The 24773-nt window shown below is 37.7% G+C and overlaps 1 protein-coding gene across 1 annotated transcript; it reads left to right on the top strand.

Annotated features, from left to right (window-relative positions):
* Window positions 1–312: 312 nt before the first annotated feature.
* LOC133302022 (vacuolar protein sorting-associated protein 2 homolog 1) lies at window positions 313–3329 on the top strand. Its single transcript, XM_061501740.1, has 5 exons — window positions 313–558; window positions 1149–1279; window positions 2386–2490; window positions 2710–2970; window positions 3070–3329. Exons 1-5 carry the CDS (start codon window positions 522–524, stop codon window positions 3205–3207), a joined length of 672 nt encoding a protein of 223 aa, XP_061357724.1. The 5' UTR covers window positions 313–521; the 3' UTR covers window positions 3208–3329.
* Window positions 3330–24773: the final 21444 nt, after the last annotated feature.

The raw sequence follows: 24773 nt of genomic DNA, 5'->3' as shown, positions 1-24773 counted from the left end.
GCCTTAACTAAATCTTAGCTCTTAATTTTTATGCGTCAGAGAATTGTAATTTATTAGATTACCCTCGTTAATTAATTATTCATTTTTAATAAATTATAATCATCAAATTTATAAAAGTCAAATATTAAAATTTGATGTAAGAATTATTTTTTGGATTGTATCTCAATCAAAATTATGTATAATTAATCAAATATTGTAATGCTAACAATTGATTTGTTTTAAAAAATTATATAGCTAAAATCTTACATAATTATGTTAAGACGAGACTTCCAAGTTAGTGCCTAAAAAGTTCTATATGATATGTGCGCCACGTGTGGGAAAAGGTGGAATGAATGGTTCGTTGTTGATTCCTTGTTTCAACGCTTACCGCGTAAGCAAGCAGCTGCACGATCAAAAGCATCCACCCCAAATCCCAGAAGCAGAAGACGCATCTCAGACGATAGGATCGGAGTCTATTAGGCGCTGTTTTCGTATTACAGATTTTCGATTCGATCTTTGTTAAGGTTGTTCATTCGAGCGCCATGAGTTTCATCTTCGGAAAGAGAAAAACACCCGCAGGTTTGTTCATGATCATGTCATCCCATCAAACTCTGTGTTCGATATGAATCTGGAAAATGAAAAAAAAAAAACTTTGAATTTTCCAAAATGGTTCAATTTGAATGATAGAATCAATCATCACGCGCAATTAGATTTTGCATTTTTATTTGTCTTCGACATAATCTCGTGTACCACAAAACCTGTTCGACCATTAATGCAAAAATAAAATTCCTTTTATAGTTATATTATCCCCTCTCTGCTTTATCTTTTTCTTCTTTCTTGTGTGGTTGTTGTATTGCATAATTAAAATTTATTGTATCTTATTAGCTTTTTATCTCCTTGTTCTGGTAATATGCTGAAATTACATAACTATATCCGTTTGCTTTTCAATCTCAATCATACTTTGCAGCTTTGAGAATGAATCATAATTTTAAGGAACTACTGATTGGCGTATTTACTTGTCCACTTGACTCAAACTGGGTTGATCACTAGTTTCTCGCATGCATTGACACATCTTTTGTTTGATTTGGTGGCATTTACTGTACTTTTTTTCAAGCTGAAACACTGCAAATTGATTTGGTAGTACATGACTGTAAAGTTTTGGTTTTCAGAGCTTCTGCGGGAAAATAAGAGAATGTTGGATAAATCAATTAGAGAAATTGAGCGAGAGAGGCAAGGTTTACAAACACAGGAGAAGAAATTGATATTGGAGATAAAGAAAAGTGCCAAACAAGGCCAGATGGTATGATGACTGTGTCGTGATTGTATAATTTGCGTCTTTTAATTTTTGGTGGTAGCATGTTGACTGTGGTAGTTTAGCTGCTTTTTTCTTCCAGAATTATGACACCACCTCTGTTCTTCTCGGTAGAGGAGTTGGGTTGGCATTTGTAGCTCTTTATAATATTTTAATGGCAGAGGGCTTGAAGGTGTTGGCTGCTTAGATGATATCATTTTACTTTAGTTTTAGTATTCTCACTTTTTAATGTACTTTCCTCAGTATCTTGCTGTCAATACTTGTGGTTGGGGAAATCGATCTACTTAATGCTATCATTTTCAATAACTAAGATATATATTCACAGTAATTTTGGGGATGAGAATTTTTGTTGTTGCTGTGCTTGCCATAAATAGCTACTTCCCTAGTGCTATTGCAGGATCAAAACTATCCTCCGCCCATTTCCCTAATGGATCTGTTAATTGCTGTTGTAAAACTAATGAGATTCTGAGTTCTCCTATCTCATTAGACAGAAAGCAATATACTTGAATTATGTTAAGTGCAATGGATCAGAAGTATTTAATTTTGCATTTCTGCAGCATTTGAATCCTTTCTTTCATTAAATTTGGGGTGTCTTGAGCGTGTTTGATACTTAAAGTCCATTATCATTTCTGATATTCTTTGTTTATCATGTCGTTTGCAACATTACATGATTTAGGGAAAATATAGGATTTCTGTTTTTGTATACTATTATACTATATAGGTGAAATTACGTTATTTAATCTTCGATTATTCAAACAACTCGTAATATAAATAAATTTGATTGTCATTCTCTTAAATTGGAGCTCCGCTATATCCTGTTTGGTTTGTACTGAAAAATAGCATGACATTAAAATGTGAAATTTTAACTAATGTGGTTCTTTCAAGATAGAGGAAATGGCTTGCACATGATGAATGTAGTTTGGTTTCAATAATTTTTGCCCAATGAATTTAGATTTTTTCACCAAACGTAATTTTGTCTGTAATGCCATGTATATATTTATCTGTTGTTTATGGTTAACTTCTGATTTATCCTTTACGGTGGGTCGTGTATCTTTCAACAATGCCATTTTTGTACTTCATGTAATGTTGTCCAGGGAGCTGTTAGAGTTATGGCAAAAGATCTTGTTAGAACAAGGCATCAGATTGACAAGTTTTATAAGCTAAAATCGCAGCTTCAAGGTGTATCACTCAGAATTCAGGTACGTTGTTGTGGTGACTGTATCTATTGTTTTGTAATTGTACTATCATATATAATCATTATAGGATAATACTAATAGTTCTGTCCTAAGGCTCAGGGCATTTTGTGTTTCTTGGAATATGATTAACTGGCTAAGACCTGCAAAATTTTGATCAAAGCCCATAGCTTTATCTTATTTGAGTACTAAAACCCTTTTTGTTTTTTTACACACAAATTTCAGACTTTGAAATCAACACAAGCAATGGGTGAGGCTATGAAAGGGGTGACAAAGGCCATGGGGCAAATGAATAGGCAGATGAACTTGCCATCTTTGCAGAAAATCATGCAAGAATTTGAGAGACAGAATGAGAAGATGGAATTGATGAGTGAGGTGATGGGAGATGCAATAGATGATGCTTTGGAAGGGGATGAAGAAGAAGAAGAAACAGAAGAATTAGTGAACCAGGTTCTTGATGAGATTGGAATTGACATAAACCAAGAGGTATGTTTATTACTTGTTTCCCATTCAACATTTTTCACCTGAAAGTATACGACTGAGTCACTATTGCAACGCATAACGGGTTTTCGTGTTGATGCACAGCTTTTGAATGCACCATCATCAGCAGTCGCTGCCCCAGCTGCTAAGACTAAGGTACCTCAAGTTGAAACTACTGGGAATGATGATAGTGGTATAGATAGTGATTTACAGGCAAGGTTAGACAATTTAAGAAAAATGTAATACTTCCTTTATGATATAGGGACCCATTTTTACTCGGGAAAAATGATTCTCATATGTACCATATAATATAACTGCAAGTTGTGCCAGGATTTGATGAACTCATGATTTTAAAAACATGTTTTCTTTTTAATAATTAAAATTCCTTTTTCAGTTTTGATATGTTAAATGGTGTATCCTTTGAATTATTTATATGTAGACATGTAGTAATATTGTATCTCACTTTACCCCAAAAAATATTGTTTTGATATGTTTATTAATCCCTTCTACCCTCAGTTTACTTTTTACCCTTTACTTCTTCAAGATTCAGCCATATGTTTTTGCAGTTTAAAAAATATAACAGAGACAAAAAAACAAAAACCAGACAACACAAGGTTAAGAAATTTAAACCCAGTATTCAGGGTTATGAGAAGGGAGAAAATAATATTGGGAGAGTTGTCCTTTATAATAGATTCGACAGTGTTTGAACCGGATTAACTAGATAATCAATGAACCTGTGGATATATTCAAAAAAAATAAAAATAAATAGTTTCATTATTTATATCATCGTTCAAAGTAGAAGAGGTGGAGAAAGCGTGGGTCACCCATTCAGGATACAGAGCACCATTTCTCTGTTCCTATAGCCGAGATACACAGCATAATTTACATGCAATTGCCAAACATAATTTTCATTGAAGTCGTTAAATAAATTCTGGACTGCGGCTATCAACGAGGCAATGAGAAGGGTTTTAAAGCAATCACGAAAAATGGTTACTTTCACCGTCTACTTGAACAAAGGTGTATGAGAATTAAAAGTGCCAAAGTTTAGAAAGACACGAAAGTGTCCTAACAAAGAGAAGAAAGCCCATGATACATCCTATTTGAGGTTTTTTTTTTTTTTACTTCTCTTTTATTTATAAGCAGAAGTTATATAAGATAAATTTTTATAAAAACTCTTATTATAAATTTTTTTATAACGAAAAAAATAGCTAAAAGCTAAAAACTCAAAAAGGAGTTTTTTTTTTTTCGTCGACAAAGGATCCTTTTTTAAGATGTATGTCAACTTTTTTGACTCCTCATTTATTTTACAGTTTTATTTTTATTCTAAATTTATATTTATAAATTTTATCATTTACCCTAATAATAAATTATTTTATTTTTCCTCCTTAAAAAACATCATAACAACTTTTAACTTTATTTTTTAAGGTATTTTATTTAGCTTTAATTTAAAAGTAACTTTTAATTAAAAAAAGAGAGATGTCAAACAGGCTATTAGAAAATATTTTTATTTTTGTTGTAAATTTCTTTTCCTGCCACACTCATAAAAGTAAGTGAATCTCATTTTATCTCATTAATTTTTTTTTCTCTTTTCTCATTGATCGTAAAAGTTGAATTTCTTTAGAAAAATGAAAAAAATATTAGTTTTTTGAGTTTAAAGAAACATGTATATTACAAGGGAAATGTGTTTATTATGTTACATGAGATAATTTGTCTCATGCAACACACAAAAAAGTGAATGAGACTCATATTTTTCTTTCTATCTCTTTTTTTTTTTTTTTTTTTGGAGTTACCCAACCCTAATTATCTCTTTGAGACGAGTTGGCTCCCTCCGGTATCCCCACGAGCTTCGACTCTTTGAGCCGGCTATGGGACTAATCCGGAGTGCGGGGGAACAGTGATGGCTAAAGGTTCAGCCCCCTCCCCAAGAATGCATTCAGCGGGAATCGAACACATATCCAACCCCACTAACTCAGCGCCAAGTTACCAACTGAGCTGCACCCATTGGGTTCTTTCTCTCTCTTCTTCAAAGTGGGTCATACCTACTCTTTTGTTTGTTGCATGAGACAAATTATCTCATGCAACTTGAGAAAAATCAAACCCATATTACAAATAAAACAAAATATGTAATTTTGTTTAAAACTAAATATAGACAACTTTTTATATATAATACGTATAAATAATAACAAAAAAATATTTAGGATATTTGATATCTTGTGTTTAAAAATAACTATTAAATATTAAATAATTGATTGAATTATAAATTTTGATTTAATTTATAAAAAAAATAATTTATTTATTTATTTTTGGAATAAATTAAACAATTAATTTTGTGTATATTTTGATTGAAGGAACCGCCAACAGAACAAATTAAAAGATGAGATATTAAAATCTCATATGCTTCACTGATATATTAAAAAGGAAAAATATTTTTTCATGATATTGGAAATATTTTGTCTCATTTTATAGAGATAAACATGTGAGATTTACTTTTTATAAAAAAAAAAAAAAAAAACAATTGAAGGAACCCACATATTTATCTATATTACATAAAATAAGATATCTTTAATAATATAAGATTAATAATTCCCTATTAAAAATAAGTAAATAAGAAAAGTTGAGATGTTACAAGGAAGCCTTTCGAAGAGTTGACTAAAGCCTTGTGAAGTCTTGCATCTGTACTAGTCCGTGAACAACAAGACCGTCAACTCGATTTTCTTATGTCAAGTCAACCAAGTACAAAAACATCAAGGGCATGTTTGGTATAAGAGAAATTTTTTTTATCAGGAAAATATAATTATTGAAAAAATTGAGGAAAAGTAAGTTTGCTAGTAAAATTGAAAAAAAATTGTTTGGTAGAACAAGATATTATCGAAAAAATTGATTAAAATTTTTTAAGTCTATGTTTGATTGAGGGTAAAATATTAATGGAAAAATGGGATAAAATTACGAAATCAACCCCTTTTATTTTTTGAATATCAATAGAAGTATTCCTTGCGTACGACATCTCTCTTCCAACGTTCATGTTCCGTCCTCCATATCTCTATCTTTCCTTCCAAAGTCGGTGACCATCACTGTTTTTCTTTGTGTCTCTCCTTTCAAACTCATTGAACATCACTCCTCCGTCGTCACTATGTGGTCTTAACTCTCAGTCAACACCCACAACCGAGCTTGGACATTAGGGCGGTGTTGTCGATTGGAACGGTGTTGTGCACTCGGCTATGCATGTAAACAATTCAGTTCTGTCTATTTATGCTAAATGTGGGGAGATGAGTTGTGCAAAGAAGCTTTTTAACTGTATGGATGAGAGGAGCAGTGTGACCTGTAATGCAATAATAACTGGGTATTGCCAGACGGGTGAGATTGAACAAGCTCAGAAATATTTTGATGCAATGCAGGAAGAAGGAATTGAACCTAGTTTGGTAATTTGGAACATTTTGATTGCCAGTTATAATCAGTTAGGGTATTGTGATATTGCAATGGATTTAATGAGGAAGATGGAGAGTTTTGGGATTACTCCAGATGTATATACTTGGACTTCTATGATTTCTGGGTTGACTCATAAGGGCATGACAATACAAGCTTTTGATTTGTTAATAGAGATGATTTTAGCAGGGGTTGAGCCTAATAATATTACAATTGCAAGTGCAACCTCGACATGTGCATCGAAATTTAGTGTCTGAACTTTTTGTATCAAACATATTCATTGACAGTTATGCAAAGTCAGGAAATATAATGTATTTCAGAAATATTTTTGATGGATTGTCATCAAGAGATATCATTAGTTGGAACTCTCTGCTTGCAGGTTATGTTTTACATGGCTGTTTAGTGTCCGCACTTGATCTTTTTTATTAGATGAGGAAGGAAGGACTTCAACTAAGTAGAGGTACTTTTGTAGATGTTATTTTAGCTTATAGTCAAGATGGAATGATGGAGGAGGGGAAGCGTATTTTCTCTAGCCTTAGCGAAGAATATCATATTAGACCAGGTCTGGATCATTATTTTGCTATAGTCTATTTGCTTGGTCGTTCAGGTAATCTTGCTGAAGCACTAGAGTTTATACAAAAGGTGCAGAAAATGCAATCATCATAAGGAATCACATACAAAAAGAAAGCGGTATCACTAATGGCATCAGAGACCAGTGCCTGCAGAAGCAACATAGTCTGAGTGCTCCAGATTCCTAACTAAATTCCAAAAGTTAAATTTAGCAGAAGATGATGTATTCCTTCATTTTCTCCAATAATTCTGTTCTGAAAATGGGGAATAAGATTGGGGAAAGAAAATGTTTGCTCCTTGATCATAAAAAGTGCATGAAATTTTCTCTGAATAAAAACCAGGGATGGATTTCTGTGGGGAATCTGATTCCCTGCCTTTCAATCCTTTCCTTCCATGGTGGAACACAAATTAGCTTATTATGCATAGTTCCTCATCTATATTATTTTTATGGAAAAAGTTCCCTGCCACAAACCCACCTTCTGCTGCCTTAAATTCCTCTTACACATTCCTCTAGCTACACCCACATTAACACTGTCACTTGTAGTATTCTCTGTCCAAAGTCTATCATTCTCTTCCCACAAGCAGAAGAAGATGGTAGTACAAAGAAGCTCATGTTACATAGCACTTAATGCAAAGATTACCTCTAATTTTATGTTTAACAATTTATATGTTTTTCTCTCTCTTTTTTAAGACCTTTGAGTTGCATGATGTTTTCGGTGCAGAGTTCTGAGGATTCTATAAATAAACCCACATCAGTTAGGCCATGAGGAGGCAATGGAGGGTCCTGTTGGGATGATGGGGTATACTCAGGAGTAAGGAAATTAGCGATAGTTCATGGGGTAGGAATTGACTCATTCTAGATTGAATATGATTGGAAAGGATGCTCTATCTGGTCAGAGAAGCATGGTGGAAGTGGAGGACATAAAACTGACAAGGTAAAGGATCCATCATCCATGGCATTAGCTGAACTTGTGTTCAACGGAGAAATGAGGCTTTGCATAGTGTTAAAATGAGGCTTTGCAGGCATGTACAATCTAATTTTTAGGAGAGGGTATTTCCGTCACGTTTTTCGTTCTCTATTATCCATTTAGCTGGCCATCTTACAATACCACATCCAAAGTGGCTTTTTTGCACATTGTTTCTCATCCTTTTTTCCAAACAATTCTCAAAGTCTGCGCAAATTGGTTTGCTACCAAAATTGCTAAAAATCTTGAACCAAACGTGGTCAACATAAAATCCTAATATATGATGCCTGGGTATCTTCTAAGAAAACCCTACCAAACACCCCCTAGTTTACTCGGTAAGAAAATTCCTTCGGGGGGGATTTTAGTATCGGGAGTTAGAGAAAAAAAGAAGCTTTCACTCTCGCCATATTGACGAGATGACTATGGTTCAGAATTTAAATGTGACTAATAAAGTTTGAAATAGAGTAAGTTAGAATAATATAAGTGAAAAAACTTATAAATTTAACTACTTAAAAATTTGGGTTGAAATGTGATGTCAAGTTTACTTATTATATATGAGTTGTTGCTTAGACCCATTGATGAAATAATCTTTTTTAATTAGAGCTCCCCTTGACCGTTATATAACTTTGATATTAGAGCCAATGAATGATTGGCCAACAAAGACTTATCCACTCTTGACTAGTAATTCCATAAGTATTTCATTTTTGAGTGTGAATAGAAAAGTCTCACATCATATAAGCGGAAAAAACCATAAACCTAACACATTAAGGTTTTGAGTTAATATGCGGTGTCCAAACCCACTAATTGTGATGGGTTTGTCGCTTAACTCGTTTGATCATGGGCTTCTTCTGTTACCCAACAACTATAATAATATTTTTAGTGTAGCTTGTGCTTGTCCACTATATTGCACCGACACCGTCACGGGACACAGGATACGACACGATATGACACTCCGACACGTTAATTCTAAAAAATGTTAAATTTCGACACGTTTTGATATTATATAATATTTTTAATTTATGTAGTGTATATTATATTTAATATTCTATAATTTAACAAAAAAATAAAGCTAAACTTATAATACTCATCAATTTTGCAAAGAAACATAAGATATCCCAAATGTTTATATAAAACTCAATAAAATAGTAATCGTAATCCAACGAATCTAATAGTTGGAATCAAAATGCAACGCAACGTAATCTTTGAACCTGTTTTGAGTCTTTGCAACGAGTCTTGGTGTAAGAACCCGCACCGTTAATTAAGGAATTTAATTAATTAATTATGCAAAAATAGGAAATGATTCCATAATTGACCCTAATAATTATTTATGAGGCTTAATAAATGTAGTAAGTGGTTTAGAATGCTGAAAGTCGCTTTTCGGAAGAAAAGTGCAGATACCGGTTCTGCTAGTCGGTATAAATGCATACCGAAAAAGTATCCCGAAAAATTAATATAAGTGCATGATAATTACTAGAATAATATGTAGGACTTGTAAAAAGAGTTTCAAGTCCAAATAATGAGAACTGGTGCCAAAAACTGGTACTGGCTATGAAAAGCGCGTACCGGAAAGGTGCTCAGAAAAATATAATAAAAATATGAAAATTCTTGTAAAATTGAGTAGGTTAAGAATCCAAAGTTTGGGATTAAAATGATAAGCGTAGCAATTAAAGCTAATATTGCGTGTTTAAGTGTGAGTTGGCTATTTATACACTTACTAAGGGCACATTGCCCTAGATACTAGATTTTCCTTCGTGAGAGAGGCTGACCAGTTGCTTGAGCACTGTTCCATTGGTCTCCTTTACCTTTTCTTGAGACAAGTTGTGACCTTTGGCATTGATACTTCTCTTTTCTTCTTGTAAACACTTAGGGATCATCTTTGTGAGGGTGTGAGGGTGCTTTGCTTGGAGTTTTAGTCACTGTTTCTGGTCAAGGAGTGTGCTGAGTTGGGGTGTGGGTTGAGAGCCAGCTTCTTCTTGGTTTGTGAAGCTTCAAGAAGCTACCTTTGTGAAGAAAGGAACCATCTTGTGCTAGCATTTTCGTGTTCTGTCCTAGTCAGAGGTTGAGGGACTGTTGGTGAGCTCCAAGGACCTCTTGGTTCTGAGTTTTGAGCCTTGGTATGTTGTACCACCCTTTGATCATGAGTTTTATGTTTAAAAATGGAAGCTTGATGTATGTTAAGGCTAAAAGATGATAACTTAACGTTGGGTAATGTCAAACACACCTAGAAATGCATGTTTAAGTGTTTAAAATCGGTAAAAACCCAACCTTTGAAGGATATCTTCACGAAATGCAGTTTCTGCATTCTGTCGTGAAATATCCGGATATCTGCCCGTGGAATATCCGGATATTGGATATCCAGATATGGTATCCGGATATGTGATATCCGGATATGGGGATCTGGATATCCGGATATTGATATGCGGATATGCACTGTGGGATATCCGGATATTGCATATGCGGATATGGTCCTGAGAAATATTCGGATATTCTGGGATTTCGAAGAACAGTAGCTGTGCTGTGAGGACAGTAGGCTATTGGGGGTTTGTGGATCCTAGATTGATGAAGTTGAACTTCTGTAATTAATGAACTAAGTCAGAATCATGTGATTAAGGGCTTGTGGCTTTGTTGGAAGCCTTAAGACGTAAATCGTTAAAGGAGAGCGTAGTCTTTATGTTATGCTTTTGAGTTATGTATGTTGATACACTTGCTGGTCCTAAATCAGATTGTGATCTGCTGTGTGTTGGACTTGAGCTGTGAGGACTCTTGGCATTGGATAGTGAGCTTGCAAGGTAAGCTTTCGTGTCCTCGGTTTATCCATGTTGTGGTTCCACCATGTCCCATGGGAGTATGGTTATATGCATGCTGTGTTACATGTTTTTGATGTTTTGGAAATGTTGTTGAGCTGTTATATGCTAGTGCCTTGTTGATATGCATGGAGGTGTTCCACCTATACGGTAAGCCTGAGTATGTAGAACATACAATATGGTTAGGCTGTGGGTGATGTGCAAGCGGGGTTCCTTGTACTACATGTAGGTATAGACGTATTCCTACATTTCTCTGGCCAGTAGAATAATGATTACACACATGCTATAGATATCTGTTGCACTGCATAGTTTTGGAACTTATATTGATATAAATGCTTTTAGAACTTATATTGCACATGTAAGTGAGATTGGGGTGGAAGATCCTTGAGGACCCCTTGTCTTACTGAAATTTCTGGTTTAGAGATCTCACCCCACGTTTGGGGAATGCTTATTTCAGGGTCAGGTAATGTTGAGACCTCAGGCGGCAGGAGGCCGGAGCTGAGTTAGATATTGATGATATTGCTGACTTGTTGGATGATGGATATGCATGTTGTTTTTATGCTTTGAGCTTCATTCTATGATCATGATTATCTTGTTGAGACGCTGTTGATTTGGTGAGCATGGGGATTGTCCATGCCATGTAGACTTGTTATGTCTTGCTTTTATTAGAGTTGTATTAATGTATCAGGATGTTGTCCGGATTACGTGATGTAATGCCGTGACTTAGATACTCACTTTATATGTTATTTTGAAGTATTTCAGTAGATGTCTTATTGTAATCTACATTCAGGCGATATTTTATGAAATTGATTAAGTAATTAACTTGGTAATTGATAATGACGTCATAATTGAATAGAAAAAGAATATTCCACATTTTTAATTAAGCACCGCTTAATACGATGTAATAATAACACTACTGGATATATACGGGGTGTTACATTTTATGGTATCAGAGCAACGGTTCAAGGGAAAAGCCTGTATGTATTGCAATGATTAGGATTTTTGATTGTGTCTGTTTTGTGTGTTTGCTCCGTCGAGTATTATTATGATAATGCATATGTGATCACATTGCGTGGGCCTGATCAACTCATAATTTGTGTAACTTGTGCAGAGTCATGGTAAGACCCGGGAGAAACCGCGAGACTTCGGAGGATCAGCCCGATCCTGTCCTAGCTGCATTGGCTGATATGCAGGCGGCTCGACAAGCCGACCAGGAGGCCATGAGAATGGCAAACCAGGCCATGCTGGACGCCGTCAGAGAGGCGAACAGGAAGGCCACTGAGGACGTGTTGGAGGCCAACCGTCTGGCGAACATGACGATGTTTAGAGTCATGTTGGAGGAGATGAGGAATGGTCCTGTTGTTGGCCATGTTCCTCCGCCACCACCTCCACCGCCACCACCACCACCTCCACCCAGTCTACAGGATGACTCTCAGAGTCAGATGGAGAATGGCAGTCACCTTACGGGGGCCATGCAGACCGTCCCTTTTTTTTGTTGAGGATCGAGATGAGATCGATTGCTGGCTGAATGCTTTCCGTAAGCATAAGCCCCCTACCTTTGATGGATCCTTTGATCCTATTGCTGCGGCGCGTTGGCTACAGCGTTGGACAAGATATTTTGGGTCATGCAGTGCACAGATCCGCAGAAGTTGATGTTCGCTACTTACATGCTGGAGGGCGATGCCCACGAGTGGTGGACGAACATTTCTCATATCTACGAGATGCAGGGTCTTGTGATGACGTGGTCATTGTTCGAGGATTTCTTCTTGGGTCAGTACTTTCCGTATGACGCTCAGGAGAGGCAGCAGGGAGAGTTTGACAGATTAGTTCAGGGCTCGTTGTCTGTGGACGAGTACCCGACCAAGTTCAACCAGTTGGTGAAGTTTGCACACTTCAGGATGGCGAGGCCTACTCCTACATTCTTGGCCGCTAAGTTCCGTAGGGGACTTAGTGAGGATATTGCTGGTTATCTTGCTGGTTATGCTTCTAGAGACTTTGGGACTCTTGTTCAGCAGTGTCGCGATATAGAGGACTTCTACAGCACGAGTAAGGCCAAGAAGGCCAAGGTTGCAGAGGCGACGAAGATTGTAGCTGGCAGTTCCACTTCTTGGCGAGACAGGAAGTTTGGGAACAAGGGTAAAGGTAAACAAATGGCAGCTCGGCAGGCGCCGAATCAGTTCAAGAGGACTTCTGCTCAGGGGAGTGCAGCGAGACCTCCTGCTCCCAAGTGTTCGGGATGCGGGAAGACTCATTATGGGCCGTGCTCTACCGGCCAGTTGATTTGCTTTCAGTGCGGCAAGGAGGGCCACTTCTCCAGAGACTGTCCGTCGGGGACGGCGAGGGCTACTGCAATGCAGGCAGTGCCACTTCAGATGGTTCCCCTTCCACCTACTTCGGCACCGGCAGTGCCACCATCTTCTGGGAGAGTTTATACTCTGGATCGTCAGCAGTCGGATAGAGCTTCGAACCTTGTTAGAGGTACAATTACTATTGGTGCATCATCTGTTGATGTCTTGTTTGACTCTGGGGCTACACATTCTTTTGTTGCAATCCCGATTGCTGTGGGGCTTGAGTTGCCTATTGATGTGCTTTCTCCACCATTGCGGGTTACCACCGCCACCGGAGAAAAGTGTGATGCGACCACTGTTCACCGCGATGTAGCGTTTCAATGGGTTGGTCGTGAGTTCTCGGTAGATCTGATAGGATTGCCGATGGCTAACTTGGAGGTTATTCTGGGCATGGATTGGCTGTCCAGAAATTGTGTGACGATTGACTGTTGTGCCAAGCGTGTAGTGTTGTCTCCGTGTGATTCCACAGCCAGTTCCTCGCCGTACATTTCGTTGCTGCAGACTAGGAGAGCCTTGAGAGCAGGGGCATTTGGATATGTCATGTTGGGAGGTTTGGTGAGTGGGACACATGAGGATATCACTGGCATTCCTGTGGTGAGGGAGTTCCACTAGGTGTTTCTTAAGGAGATTCCTGAGTTTCTGCCACAGAGGGAGATAGAGTTCTCTATAGATCTGTTGCTTGGTGTGGGGCCAATTTCTTTAGCTCCATACTGAATGTCGCCACCGGAGTTGGAAGAGCTGAAGAAGCATATTGAGGATCTTTTAGCGAAAGATTTCATTAGACCGAATGTGTCTCCTTGGGGAGCACCGGTTATCTTTGTGAAGAAGAAGGACAGGACAATGCGATTGTGCACCGACTACAGGCAGCTGAACAAGGTGACAATCAAGAACAAGTATCCCCTTCCTCGGATTGATGATCTGTTGGATCAGCTCAGGGGTGCTTGCGTATATTCCAAGATTGATCTCCGGTCCGGATACCATCAGATTCGGATGAAGCTGGAGGATGTTCCAAAGACCATTTTTTGCTCGAGATACGGTCATTTTGAGTACTTGGTGATTCCGTTTGGTCTCACCAATGCACCTGCTGTGTTCATGGATTACATGAACAGGATTTTCCAGCCGTACCTGGATCAGTTTGTGATCGTCTTCATTGACGATATTTTGATTTACTGCAAGACGGAGGAGGAGCATGTGGAGCATCTGAGGATTGTTCTGCAAGTTCTGAAGGAGAAGAAGCTGTATGCGAAGCCTTCCAAGTGCGAGTTTTGGCTCAAGTCTGTGAAGTTCCTTGGGCATGTTATTTCTGCTGAAGGAGTTGCAGTGGATCCGAACAAGATCGAGGCTGTACTGGATTGGGAGAGACCCAAGACAGTCACGGAAGTGAGGAGCTTTCTGGGTTTGGCAGGTTACTATCGGAGGTTCATCAAGGGATTCTCCACCATGGTTCTCCCATTGACTCGCCTTACTCGGAAGGAGACTCCGTTTGTGTGGACTCACGAGTGTGAGGTCTGTTTTCAGGAGTTGATGAAAGTTGGAAATGGCCTTGAAGGCCGATGCATGCTGGAGGGAAAAACAAAACTTTTTCATTGCGGAACACACATGCATTCAAGATCATGCTTTAGGAAAGCATGATGTTACCTTGTTCGTGAAAACTCGTGATGATCAAGGTAGGTCTGAAGGGTTCAGACCCTCTAACGTTGATCCACACCACCCACTGCGTCTAGGTGCAAGAACTCCTTCTTGTGAAACCACCAAGTGATCACTACAATGAGGCTTGCCAAGCGCACACTGTGTGAAGAGAAAGGCAAGGTAAAAGTGTTTGAAAGAGTGAAGCTTTCAATGTGAAAACTTCACAAAAGTGGCGCAGGAGAGGATAAGAGAATGGCTTGGTTGGTTTTCTAAAAACCCTAGAAGGAACATATATATAGAGGCGCACAAGAGGAGCCTATTTGTTAAAAACAAATCAGATTTTTAATCAATAAAAATCCCTTCCAAAAGGGCGCTCCATCAAAGAGAGAGAGATAGGATTTGTTGCAAATCAAATCTCATCAAATCTTGCCAACAACATCCTATCATATCTTTATGATATATTAGGTTCAAAACCTAATCAAATATATGATCATAAATCATCATATAATCAGTTATATGGTGCGCCCCATATAGCCTAAATAATGACCAGATACATTTGAGTAGTTGCATTCAAACTTGAATCAAATCACTCAAATATTCTCCCAACATATCGTATTTTCTGGAGCTGATTCTGATGACTAACCAACAGCCAAATCAGCACCCCAAATCTTCTTAGATTATGTCCAAAAGATTTCCTCTTGATATGTTCCAACAAGATGTCATCTTATCCTTTTGTTATAAACAACTTTTCATAGCCAATTCAAATTCGAATTTCAAACATTTGAATTCAAACTTTCAAACACTTAAATTTTAAATTCAAATTCAAATTTCAAAATTCAAATTTCAAAATTCAAAATTCAAAAATCAAAAATCAAAATTCAAAATTCAAATTTCAAATTCAAAATTCAAAATTCGAATTTCAAAATTCAAATTCAAAATTCAAAATTCAAAATTCAAATTTCAAATTTCAAATTCAAAATTCAAAATTTAAACATTTGATAATTAATTTAACTAATTAAATTAATTAGTAATGTCTTGGACTATCCAAGCTCATTACTTAGATCCATGCGCCCTCCACCCTATCTGTGGAGTTCCAAACTACTTCTTGGGCTAATAACAATTGTTAGGCCCAATACCATTAATGCTATAGCATCTAGACAATTAGGTGTTAATGTGTGACCCATTAGGTCCAACATAGCCACTGACATAAATGGGCTTAGGCCCAATAAGCCTACAACCCATCTAATGATAACACAGAGCACTAGCAATGCTTTGTTGCCCCAGAACTAGTTAGATTAGTGACTTGATCATCCTATTGCACATATTTGGTTGCCGTATATATTTCCTTTCGTCTCGGTTACCTTCCCATAAAACCTAGGGTAAGGAAGCGTATCAACCCCTGCGGTTTAGGGTAAGCTTTATTCGAAATAGGAAATCTTCAATTTACAGACTCTAAAGGCAGATCATCTCATGATCTCTTTTACTATGCATAGATTCCCGAGACCCTGTAAATGTCATCCCGATTTCTCCGGTTTACAGATAACCTAATCTCTCACAGAGATTTGACGAATTCCTTCAGCTTATCACCCTAGCCCTGTGTTCTTTCAGGACAAGCCCAACAGTATACCTATGAGTCTCCATGTTTCAGGCAGACGAGGTGCACAATCAAAGCATGCCTTCTAGAACACCGTCTAGGTAATAACTTCTGGTCTTAGGAAAGACATACCCAAATATAAAGAGATTACTCTAATGATACTTTCTGTGAGAGTTCCTTATAGAGTCTCTTTGTGGGTCTGTTCAGTGCGAGCTATACCCTTATAGGTCCACCCACGACTTTAGCTAAGACATCTCCATATTTGTAGCACATGAGGTCTATACCTTGTATCCATATACAAGTAGATAAGTCGTGCTAGTCTTACCCGAGATTACTGACCCCATTCTCAGTATCTCTAGACTAGGAACATAAAATTAGGAATAAACATCCGGTATTCTTGAATCCTCATGATTGTGATCTCATCACAGATACTCAAGAGATACATATATTTATTCCACGGGATTTATCAAGTTATTCATAATATATTAACATTAATATCGAGACAGAATTATGAAACAAGATAAAGAGTGCTTTTATTTATTTGCGACAATATTAAAAAGGTCTACATTTATGTCCTTATTTAATCATAAGATTGTCTCTAGGACACCCAAATACTAACAGTTGAAGGAAAGACTGACTACTGCACCTGTGTTGGTCCTTCCTGATCCTGCGCTTGAGATTGGGCTTTATACCGATGCCTCCGGGAAGGGGCTAGGTTGTGTGCTGATGCAGTTGGGCAAAGTGATTGCCTATGCTTCGAGGCAGTTGAAACCTCATGAGGAGAACTACCCTACTCATGACCTATGTAGCACCGATACGACACGCGACACGTGACACGACACGACACGACACGACACTCCGACACGTCAATCCTAAAAAATTATAGATTTCGACACGTTGGGACACGTTTTAATATTAAATAATATTTTTAATTTACATAGTGTATACTTCATTTAATATTTAATAATTTAACAAAAAAAATGAAACTAAATTAATAATACCCATCAACACGTTATAAAGATGGAAGCTTTAATAAAAAAAATAAGAACTGGGATAAGAGAGAGATATAATATCAGATAGAGAGATCAAATCATTTTAGAGAGAGAGAGATCAGAGAGAAGAAGATACAACAAGAGCGTGATAGGAATTGACAACAATGATGCTAAGATGATCTCTTATCTACTAAAGGAGAAAAAAGACAAAAAGATAAAATTGATATGATCAAGTGGAAGCTTTATTAATATATTTTAACTTTTTAAAAATAAAAATAAAAAATTTTTTAAAAATTTTTAAGAAAAATTTAAAAATTTAAAAAAATTACGAAAATGTCATTTGACCGTGTCGGACATGGTCAAATTCGCGTGTCGGAATGGTCAACGTGTCGAAAAAAGTCAACCGCGTGTCCGACACCGTGTCGGAGCGTGTCGGAGCGTGTCGCCGTGTCGGAACGTGTCAGACCCGACTCTTCCTGTTTTTACAAGTGTCCGTGCTTCCTTGCTCATGACTTGGAGTTGGCTGCTATTGTGTTTGCTTTCAAGATTTGGAGGCATTACATTTTTGGTTTGAGGTTTGTGGTGTTCAGTGACCACAAGAGTTTGAAGTACCTGTTCGACCAGAAGGAGTTGAACATGAGGCAGAGGAGATGGATGGAGTTCATAAAGGACTACGATTTCGAGCTGAGGTATCATCCTGGCAAGGCCAATGTGGTAGCTGATGCTTTGAGTCGGAAATCCAGTAGCTCATCCAGTTTGTTACTTGGTAACTTTGATGTGGTTGAGAAGTTCCGAAACCTGGCAGTGACCGCTCCGCGAGAGGGTGTACTTCTTGAGATGGAAGCAGCAGACATTGTGAATGAGCTATTAGAAAAGATCAAAGAGGCACAAGTTCAGAGAGAGTGTCTGGATTATGTGAAGAACCAAGACGGTGTGTCTTGGAATGATGATGGACTTCTTTTGTTTCAGCAGAGGATCGTGGTTCCTCGAGGTCCGTTGACCGAAAAGGTTATGGTAGAGGTTATGGTAGAGGGCCATAAGGTCGGTTTTCTATCCACCCTGGTGCTACTAAGATGTATCAAGACCTGAAGAAGAACTTCTGGTGGCCGGACATGAAGAAAGATGTTGTTATCTTTGTGTCCAAGTGAAGATTGAACATCAGAGACCGTCTGGTGAAGTTCAACCTCTTGAAGTACCACAGTGGAAGTGGGAAGGTATTTCCATGGACTTCGTGGTGGGATTGCCGAAGACTCAGGCGGGTTGTGACTCTATTTGGGTCATTATGCACAGACTGACGAAGTCTGCCCATTTTCTTCCAGTGAAGGTGAGCTTCACTACAGAGCAGTTGGCCAAGCTTTATGTTCGCGAGATTGTGAGGCTTCACGGGGTGCCCGAGAGTATCATTAGTGATAGGGACCCGAAGTTCACATCTCGGTTCTGGGAGGCGCTGCAGGAGGCTTTTGGTACGCAGTTGAGATTGAGTACCGCCTATCACCCTCAGACTGATGGACAGACTGAGAGGACCATCCATACCTTGGAGGACATGTTGCGAGCTTGCACGTTGGAGCAAGGCTCGGCATGGGATAGGTACCTTTCGTTGGTTGAGTTTTCGTACAACAACAGCTTTCATGCTAGCTTGGGCATGGCGCCCTACGAAGCACTGTATGGTAGGAGGTGTCAGACTCTTACTTGTTGGTCTGAGGTTGGGGACAAGGAGTTTTTTGGCTTGGACTTTGTCCAAGGACCACCTTGCAGATCCAGATGATCCGTGTAAAGTTGAAGCAGGCGCAGAATCGCCAGAAGAGCTACTATGATGTCAAGCATCGTCTGCTGGAGTTCAGTGAGGGTGAGCACGTGTTTGTGAGACTATCACCTGTCACCGGTGTTGGTCGGGTACTCAGAGTGAGGAAGCTGAGCCCGCGATATATTGGGCCATACCAGATCCTTGGTAGAGTAGGACCTGTTGCCTACCGGCTTGCCTTGCCTCCGAACTTGGCGAACATCCACGACGTGTTTCACCTGTCTCAGCTTCGGAAGTACATAGCAGATCCTTCGCACGTGGTGCATCCTGATCATGTAGAGGTTCAGGAGAATCTAAAGACTCCCGTCGGACCACTAAAGATTCTCGATCATGGCGAGAAACAGCTGAGGAGCAAGATCATTCCGATGGTCAAAGTGCAATGGACCGGAAGAACTCTTGAGGAGTGTACTTGGGAGCGTGAGGACGAGCTTCTCCAGAAGTACCCCGAGATTCGACCAGGTATGTTTCTGATTTTGAGGTCAAAATCCTAAAAAGGTGGTGTGAATGTAAGAACCCGCACCGTTAATTAAGGAATTTAATTAATTAATTATGCAAAAATAGGAAATGATTCCATAATTGATCCAAATAATTATTTATGAGGCTTAATAAATGTAGTAAGTGGTTTAGAATGCTGAAAGTCATTTTTCGGAAGAAAAATGCAGATACCAGTTTTGCTAGTCGATAAAAATGTGTACCAAAAAAGTATCCCGGAAAATTAATGTAAGTGCATGATAATTACTAGAATAATATGTAGGACTTTTAAAACGAGTTTCAAGTCCAAATAATGAGAACTGGTGCCAGAAACTGGTACTGGCTATGAAAAGCGCATACCGGAAAGGTGCTCAGAAAAATATAATAAAAATATGAAAATTCTTGTAAAATTGAGTAGGTTAAGAATCCAAAGTTTGAGATTAAAATGATAAGTGTAGCAATTAAAGCTAATACTACGTGTTTAAGTGTGAGTTGGCTATTTATACACTTACTAAGGGCACATTGCCCTAGATACCAGATTTTCCTTTGTGAGAGAGGCTGACTAGCTGCTTGAGCACTATTCCATTAGTCTCCTTCACCTTCTCTTGAGCCAAGTTGGGACCTTTGGCATTGATCCTTTTCTTTTCTTCTTGTAAACACTTGGGAATCATCTTTGTGAGGGTGTGAGGGTGCTTTGCTTGGGGTTTTAGTCACTGTTTCTGGTCAAGGAGTGTTTTGAGTTGGGGTGTGGGTTGAGAGCCACCTTCTTCTTGGTTTGTGAAGCTTCAAGAAGCTACCTTTGTGAAGAAAGAAACCATCTTGTGCTAGCATTTTCGTGTTTTGTCCTAGTTAGAGGTTGAGGGACTGTTGGTGAGCTCCAAGGGCCTCTTGGTTCTGAGTTTTGAGCCTTGGTATGTTGTACGACCCTTTGATCATGAGTTTTATGTTTAAAAATGGAAGCTTGATGCATCTTAAGGCTAAAAGATGATAACTTAACGTTGGGTAATGTCAAACACACCTAGAAATGCATGTTTAAGTGTTTAAAATCGGTAAAAACCCAACCTTTGAAGGATATCTTCACGAAATGCAGTTTCTGCATTCTATCGTGGAATATCCGCATATTGGATATCTGGATATGGTATCCGGATATGTGATATCCGGATATGGGGATATTGATATCCGGATATGCACTATGGGATATCCGGATATTGCATATCCGTATATGGTCCCGAGGAATATCCGGATATTCTGAGATTTCGAAGAACAGTAGCTGTGTTGTGAGGACAGTAGGCTATTGGGGGTTTGTGGACCCTAGATTGATGAAGTTGAACTTCTGTAATTAATGAACTAAGTCAGAATCATGTGATTAAGGGCTTGTGGCTTTGTTGGAAGCCTTAAGACGTAAATCGTTAAAGGAGAACGTAGTCTTTATGTTATGCTTTTGAGTTATGTATGTAGATACGTTTGCTGGTCCTAAATCAGATTGTGATCAGCTGTGTGTTGGACTTGAGTTGTGAGGACTCTTGGCATTGGATAGTGAGCTTGCAAGGTAAGCTTTCGTGTCCTTGATTTAGCCATGATGTGGTTCCACTATGTCCCATGGGGGTATGGTTATATGCATGCTGTGTTACATGCTTTTGATGTTTTGGAAATGCTGTTGAGCTGTTATATGCTAGTGCCTTGTTGATATGCATGGAGGTGTTCCACCTATACGGTAAGCCCGAGTATGTAGAACATGCAATATGGTGAGGCTGTGGGTGAGGTGCAAGCGGTGTTCCTTATACTACATGTAGGTATAGACGTATTCCTACATTTCTCTGGCCAGTAGAATAGTGATTACACACATGCTATAGATATCTGTTGCACTGCATAGTTTTGGAACTTATATTGATATAAATGCTTTTAGAACTTATATTGCACATGTAAGTGAGCTTGGGGTGGAAGATCCTTGAGGACCCCTTGTCTTACTGAGATTTCTGGTTTAGAGATCTCACCCCACGTTTGGGGAATGCTTATTTCAAGGTCAGGTAATGTTGAGACCTCAGGCGGCAGGAGGCCGGAGCTGAATTAGATATTGATAATATTGCTGACTTGTTGGATGATGGATATGCATGCTGTTTTTATGCTTTGAGCTTCATTCTATGATCATGATTATCTTGTTGAGACGCTGTTGATTTGGTGAGCATGGGGATTGTCCATGCCACGTAGACTTGTTATGTATTGCTTTTATTAGATTTGTATTAATGTATCAGGATGTTGTCCGGATTACGTGATGTAATGTCGTGACTTAGATACTCACTTTATGTGTTATTTTGAAGTATTTCAGTAGATGTCTTATTGCAATCTACATTCAGGCGATATTTTATGAAATTGATTAAGTAATTAACTTGTTAATTGATAATGACGTCATAATTGAATAGAAAAAGAATATTCCGCATTTTTAATTAAGCACCGCTTAATACGATGTAATGATAACACTACCAGATATATACGGGGTGTTACACTTGGAGTATCGGAGTGTCGGGAAGTGTCGGACACGACACGTTAGGGATTTTGAAGTGTCGGTGCTTCATAGGTTGTCCATACATATGAAAAATATTTTCAATATTGTTATAGTATTGAATACTCGTGCATCCGTTGCTCAGGTTGGAAAAAAAACTGGTTAATTATATTTATTCTATCCACCTATAAATCTTATTTTTTTCACTTTTAGTAGCATCAGTTCATGTAATGTTGGAAACATGCTCTTACTCATTGTTATTATCCATCTTAGATTTAGTAAGTATTGAGCCTATTAAGAGGAAAACCCTAAACCCTATTGAGGGACTCTTGATATTCACCATATATATAATGGGTCTTCAGCTTCATTCAAAATCATCAGGAAACCAATATTCCACCTTATACACAATGCCTATGACTCTTACTAATTTGAGTCTTATAGTGTTTCTAAGTTGACAATCCTTTTTGTTCCACTCAATGTAGTACCGACACTAACAGGCGACATATGACACGACATTATACGACACTGACACGTCAATTCTAAAAAAAATTGGATTTCGATATGTTGCGATACGTTTTAATATTAAATACTATTTTTAATTTGTATAATATATATAATCATTTCCAAGGAAGCACGGACACTTGTAAAAACAGGAAGAGTCGGGTCCGACACGTTCTGACACGGCGACACGCTCCGACACGGTGTCGGACACGCGGTTGACTTTTTCCGACACGTTGACCATTCCGACACGCGAATTTGACCGTGTCCGACACGGTCAAATGACATTTTCGTAATTTTTTTAAATTTTTAAATTTTTTTTTAAATTTTTATTTTATTTTTTATTTTAAAAAGTTAAAATATATTAATAAAGCTTCCACTTGATCATATCAATTTTATCTTTTTGTCTTTTTTCTCCTTTAGTAGATAAGAGATCATCTTAGCATCATTGTTGTCAATTCCTATCACGCTCTTGTTGTATATTCTTCTCTCTGATCTCTCTCTCTAAAATGATTTGATCTCTCTATCTGATATTATATCTCTCTCTTATCCCAGTTCTTATTTTTTTTATTAAAGCTTCCATCTTTATAACGTGTTGATGGGTATTATTAATTTAGTTTCATTTTTTTTGTTAAATTATTAAATATTAAATGAAATATACACTATGTAAATTAAAAATATTATTTAATATTAAAACGTGTCCCAACGTGTCGAAATCTATAATTTTTTAGGATTGACGTGTCGGAGTGTCGTGTCGTGTCGTGTCACGTGTCGCGTGTCGTATCGGTGCTACATAGATCATTTCCACAAAAATTGCATATCCAAGATATATTCCCTACTGCTTCCGTTCTGGTATCTACTGTAGTAATATATTTTCATAATGATTTACTTAGAGATTCATCATGTCCTAAATTTGGCTGAGAAACACTACTTGTAATACTTGGATCCATTCTATAAAAATAAAATAAAATACTACATCAATAAAATGTCTTGTATATAAACTAATAGCCTCCAAACTCTTCTTTTGAAAACTTCTAAAAGTAAATAATCTCTTGTATAAAATAAGAAAAATAAATAAATAAACAAGTGTCATAAAAAAGGATACATGAAAGAACAATATAAAAAAAGTTACAATTTTTTTTTTCAGAACAATAAACCTATAGGGTGTAGCAACTAGCAAGATTTGGAAAACAGGGAAAAGAACGAAAAAAAACCTGAAGGGGCCAAGGGGAAAGAAACGAAAAGAACGAAATGCTTATACAAAAATTTTGTATAAGCACGAAAAACCACATGGTTTTTACAGTTGTATAAATGGGTGCGGAGCCTACTGCGATTCAACTATGCTCAAGTCAAATCCATTACCTTCTTCCCCCTTAACACCCATTTCTGAATTTCATATACATAAAAAAGCAAAGCTACAATAGCCAAGGATTTGAGGGGGAAAAAACAGAAGGCTTGAGAAGTGAAACCAGACTCAGAGATATTATAGTGAGAGATAAAGTCTTATATACTTACAAAGAAGCATTGTAATACCCCGTGTGCACTCGGTGTATTAACATACATATGATAATAAATTTAGCATACTTAAATAATTTAACACAGAAGCTCTCTTGTTAAATCACTACTAAGTCTAGTATAAAACGTGATTAACATTTTCCTTTTTCCTTATCTATTGCAATTCCGAAATTTAATTCACACGACTATATCTACATAAAACATATTGCCTAGGCATCCATGGCCTAGGCTATCTCGTAAATACCCTATATCAAAATAATATCCATGGTGTTACTTACATAATTACATCAAACCAACAAAAGAGATGTAATTAGGTAAGTAATATAGACCTATAGATACATCACTACCAATATGTATGACCTATTAATAAGGAATAAACATCCCTTATACTCTCCAAAAGAATATCATGACTACTACTACATCTCAAAACAATAATAAAATGTCCTGAACAAAATATAATGACAATGGAAGTCAAATAAGTCAGGTCAGATAGTATCTCTCTCCCGGCCTCCTATAGTGCGATGCCTCAGCATCATCAGCCTTTGTACCTGAAATGGTAATCCCCATAATGCAGGATGAGATAACCATCTCAGCAAACTAGAGGTCTTTGAAGGGCTCTTCTACCCTTAGCTTCACTTCAGGCATAACCATAGTAAAAAAATCATGCATGCATCAGAATATGTATATCAATGAATGCGT

Source organism: Gastrolobium bilobum, unplaced genomic scaffold (genome assembly GCF_033153095.1).
Source record: "Gastrolobium bilobum isolate Gb01-03AN ecotype WA unplaced genomic scaffold, APGP_CSIRO_Gbil_v1 utg929, whole genome shotgun sequence".
Classification (NCBI taxonomy): domain Eukaryota; kingdom Viridiplantae; phylum Streptophyta; class Magnoliopsida; order Fabales; family Fabaceae; genus Gastrolobium; species Gastrolobium bilobum.
This window is presented reverse-complemented; position numbering and strand designations above follow the sequence as displayed.

Bases quoted from the DNA above. Each gene is read 5' to 3' on its own strand.
- LOC133302022 (XM_061501740.1), top strand. From the start codon at position 522: ATGAGTTTCATCTTCGGAAAGAGAAAAACACCCGCAG. The intron at 559-1,148 runs GTTTGTTCATGA...TTTGGTTTTCAG, and splicing joins AAAGAGAAAAACACCCGCAG to AGCTTCTGCGGGAAAATAAG. The intron at 2,971-3,069 runs GTATGTTTATTA...GTTGATGCACAG, and splicing joins GAATTGACATAAACCAAGAG to CTTTTGAATGCACCATCATC.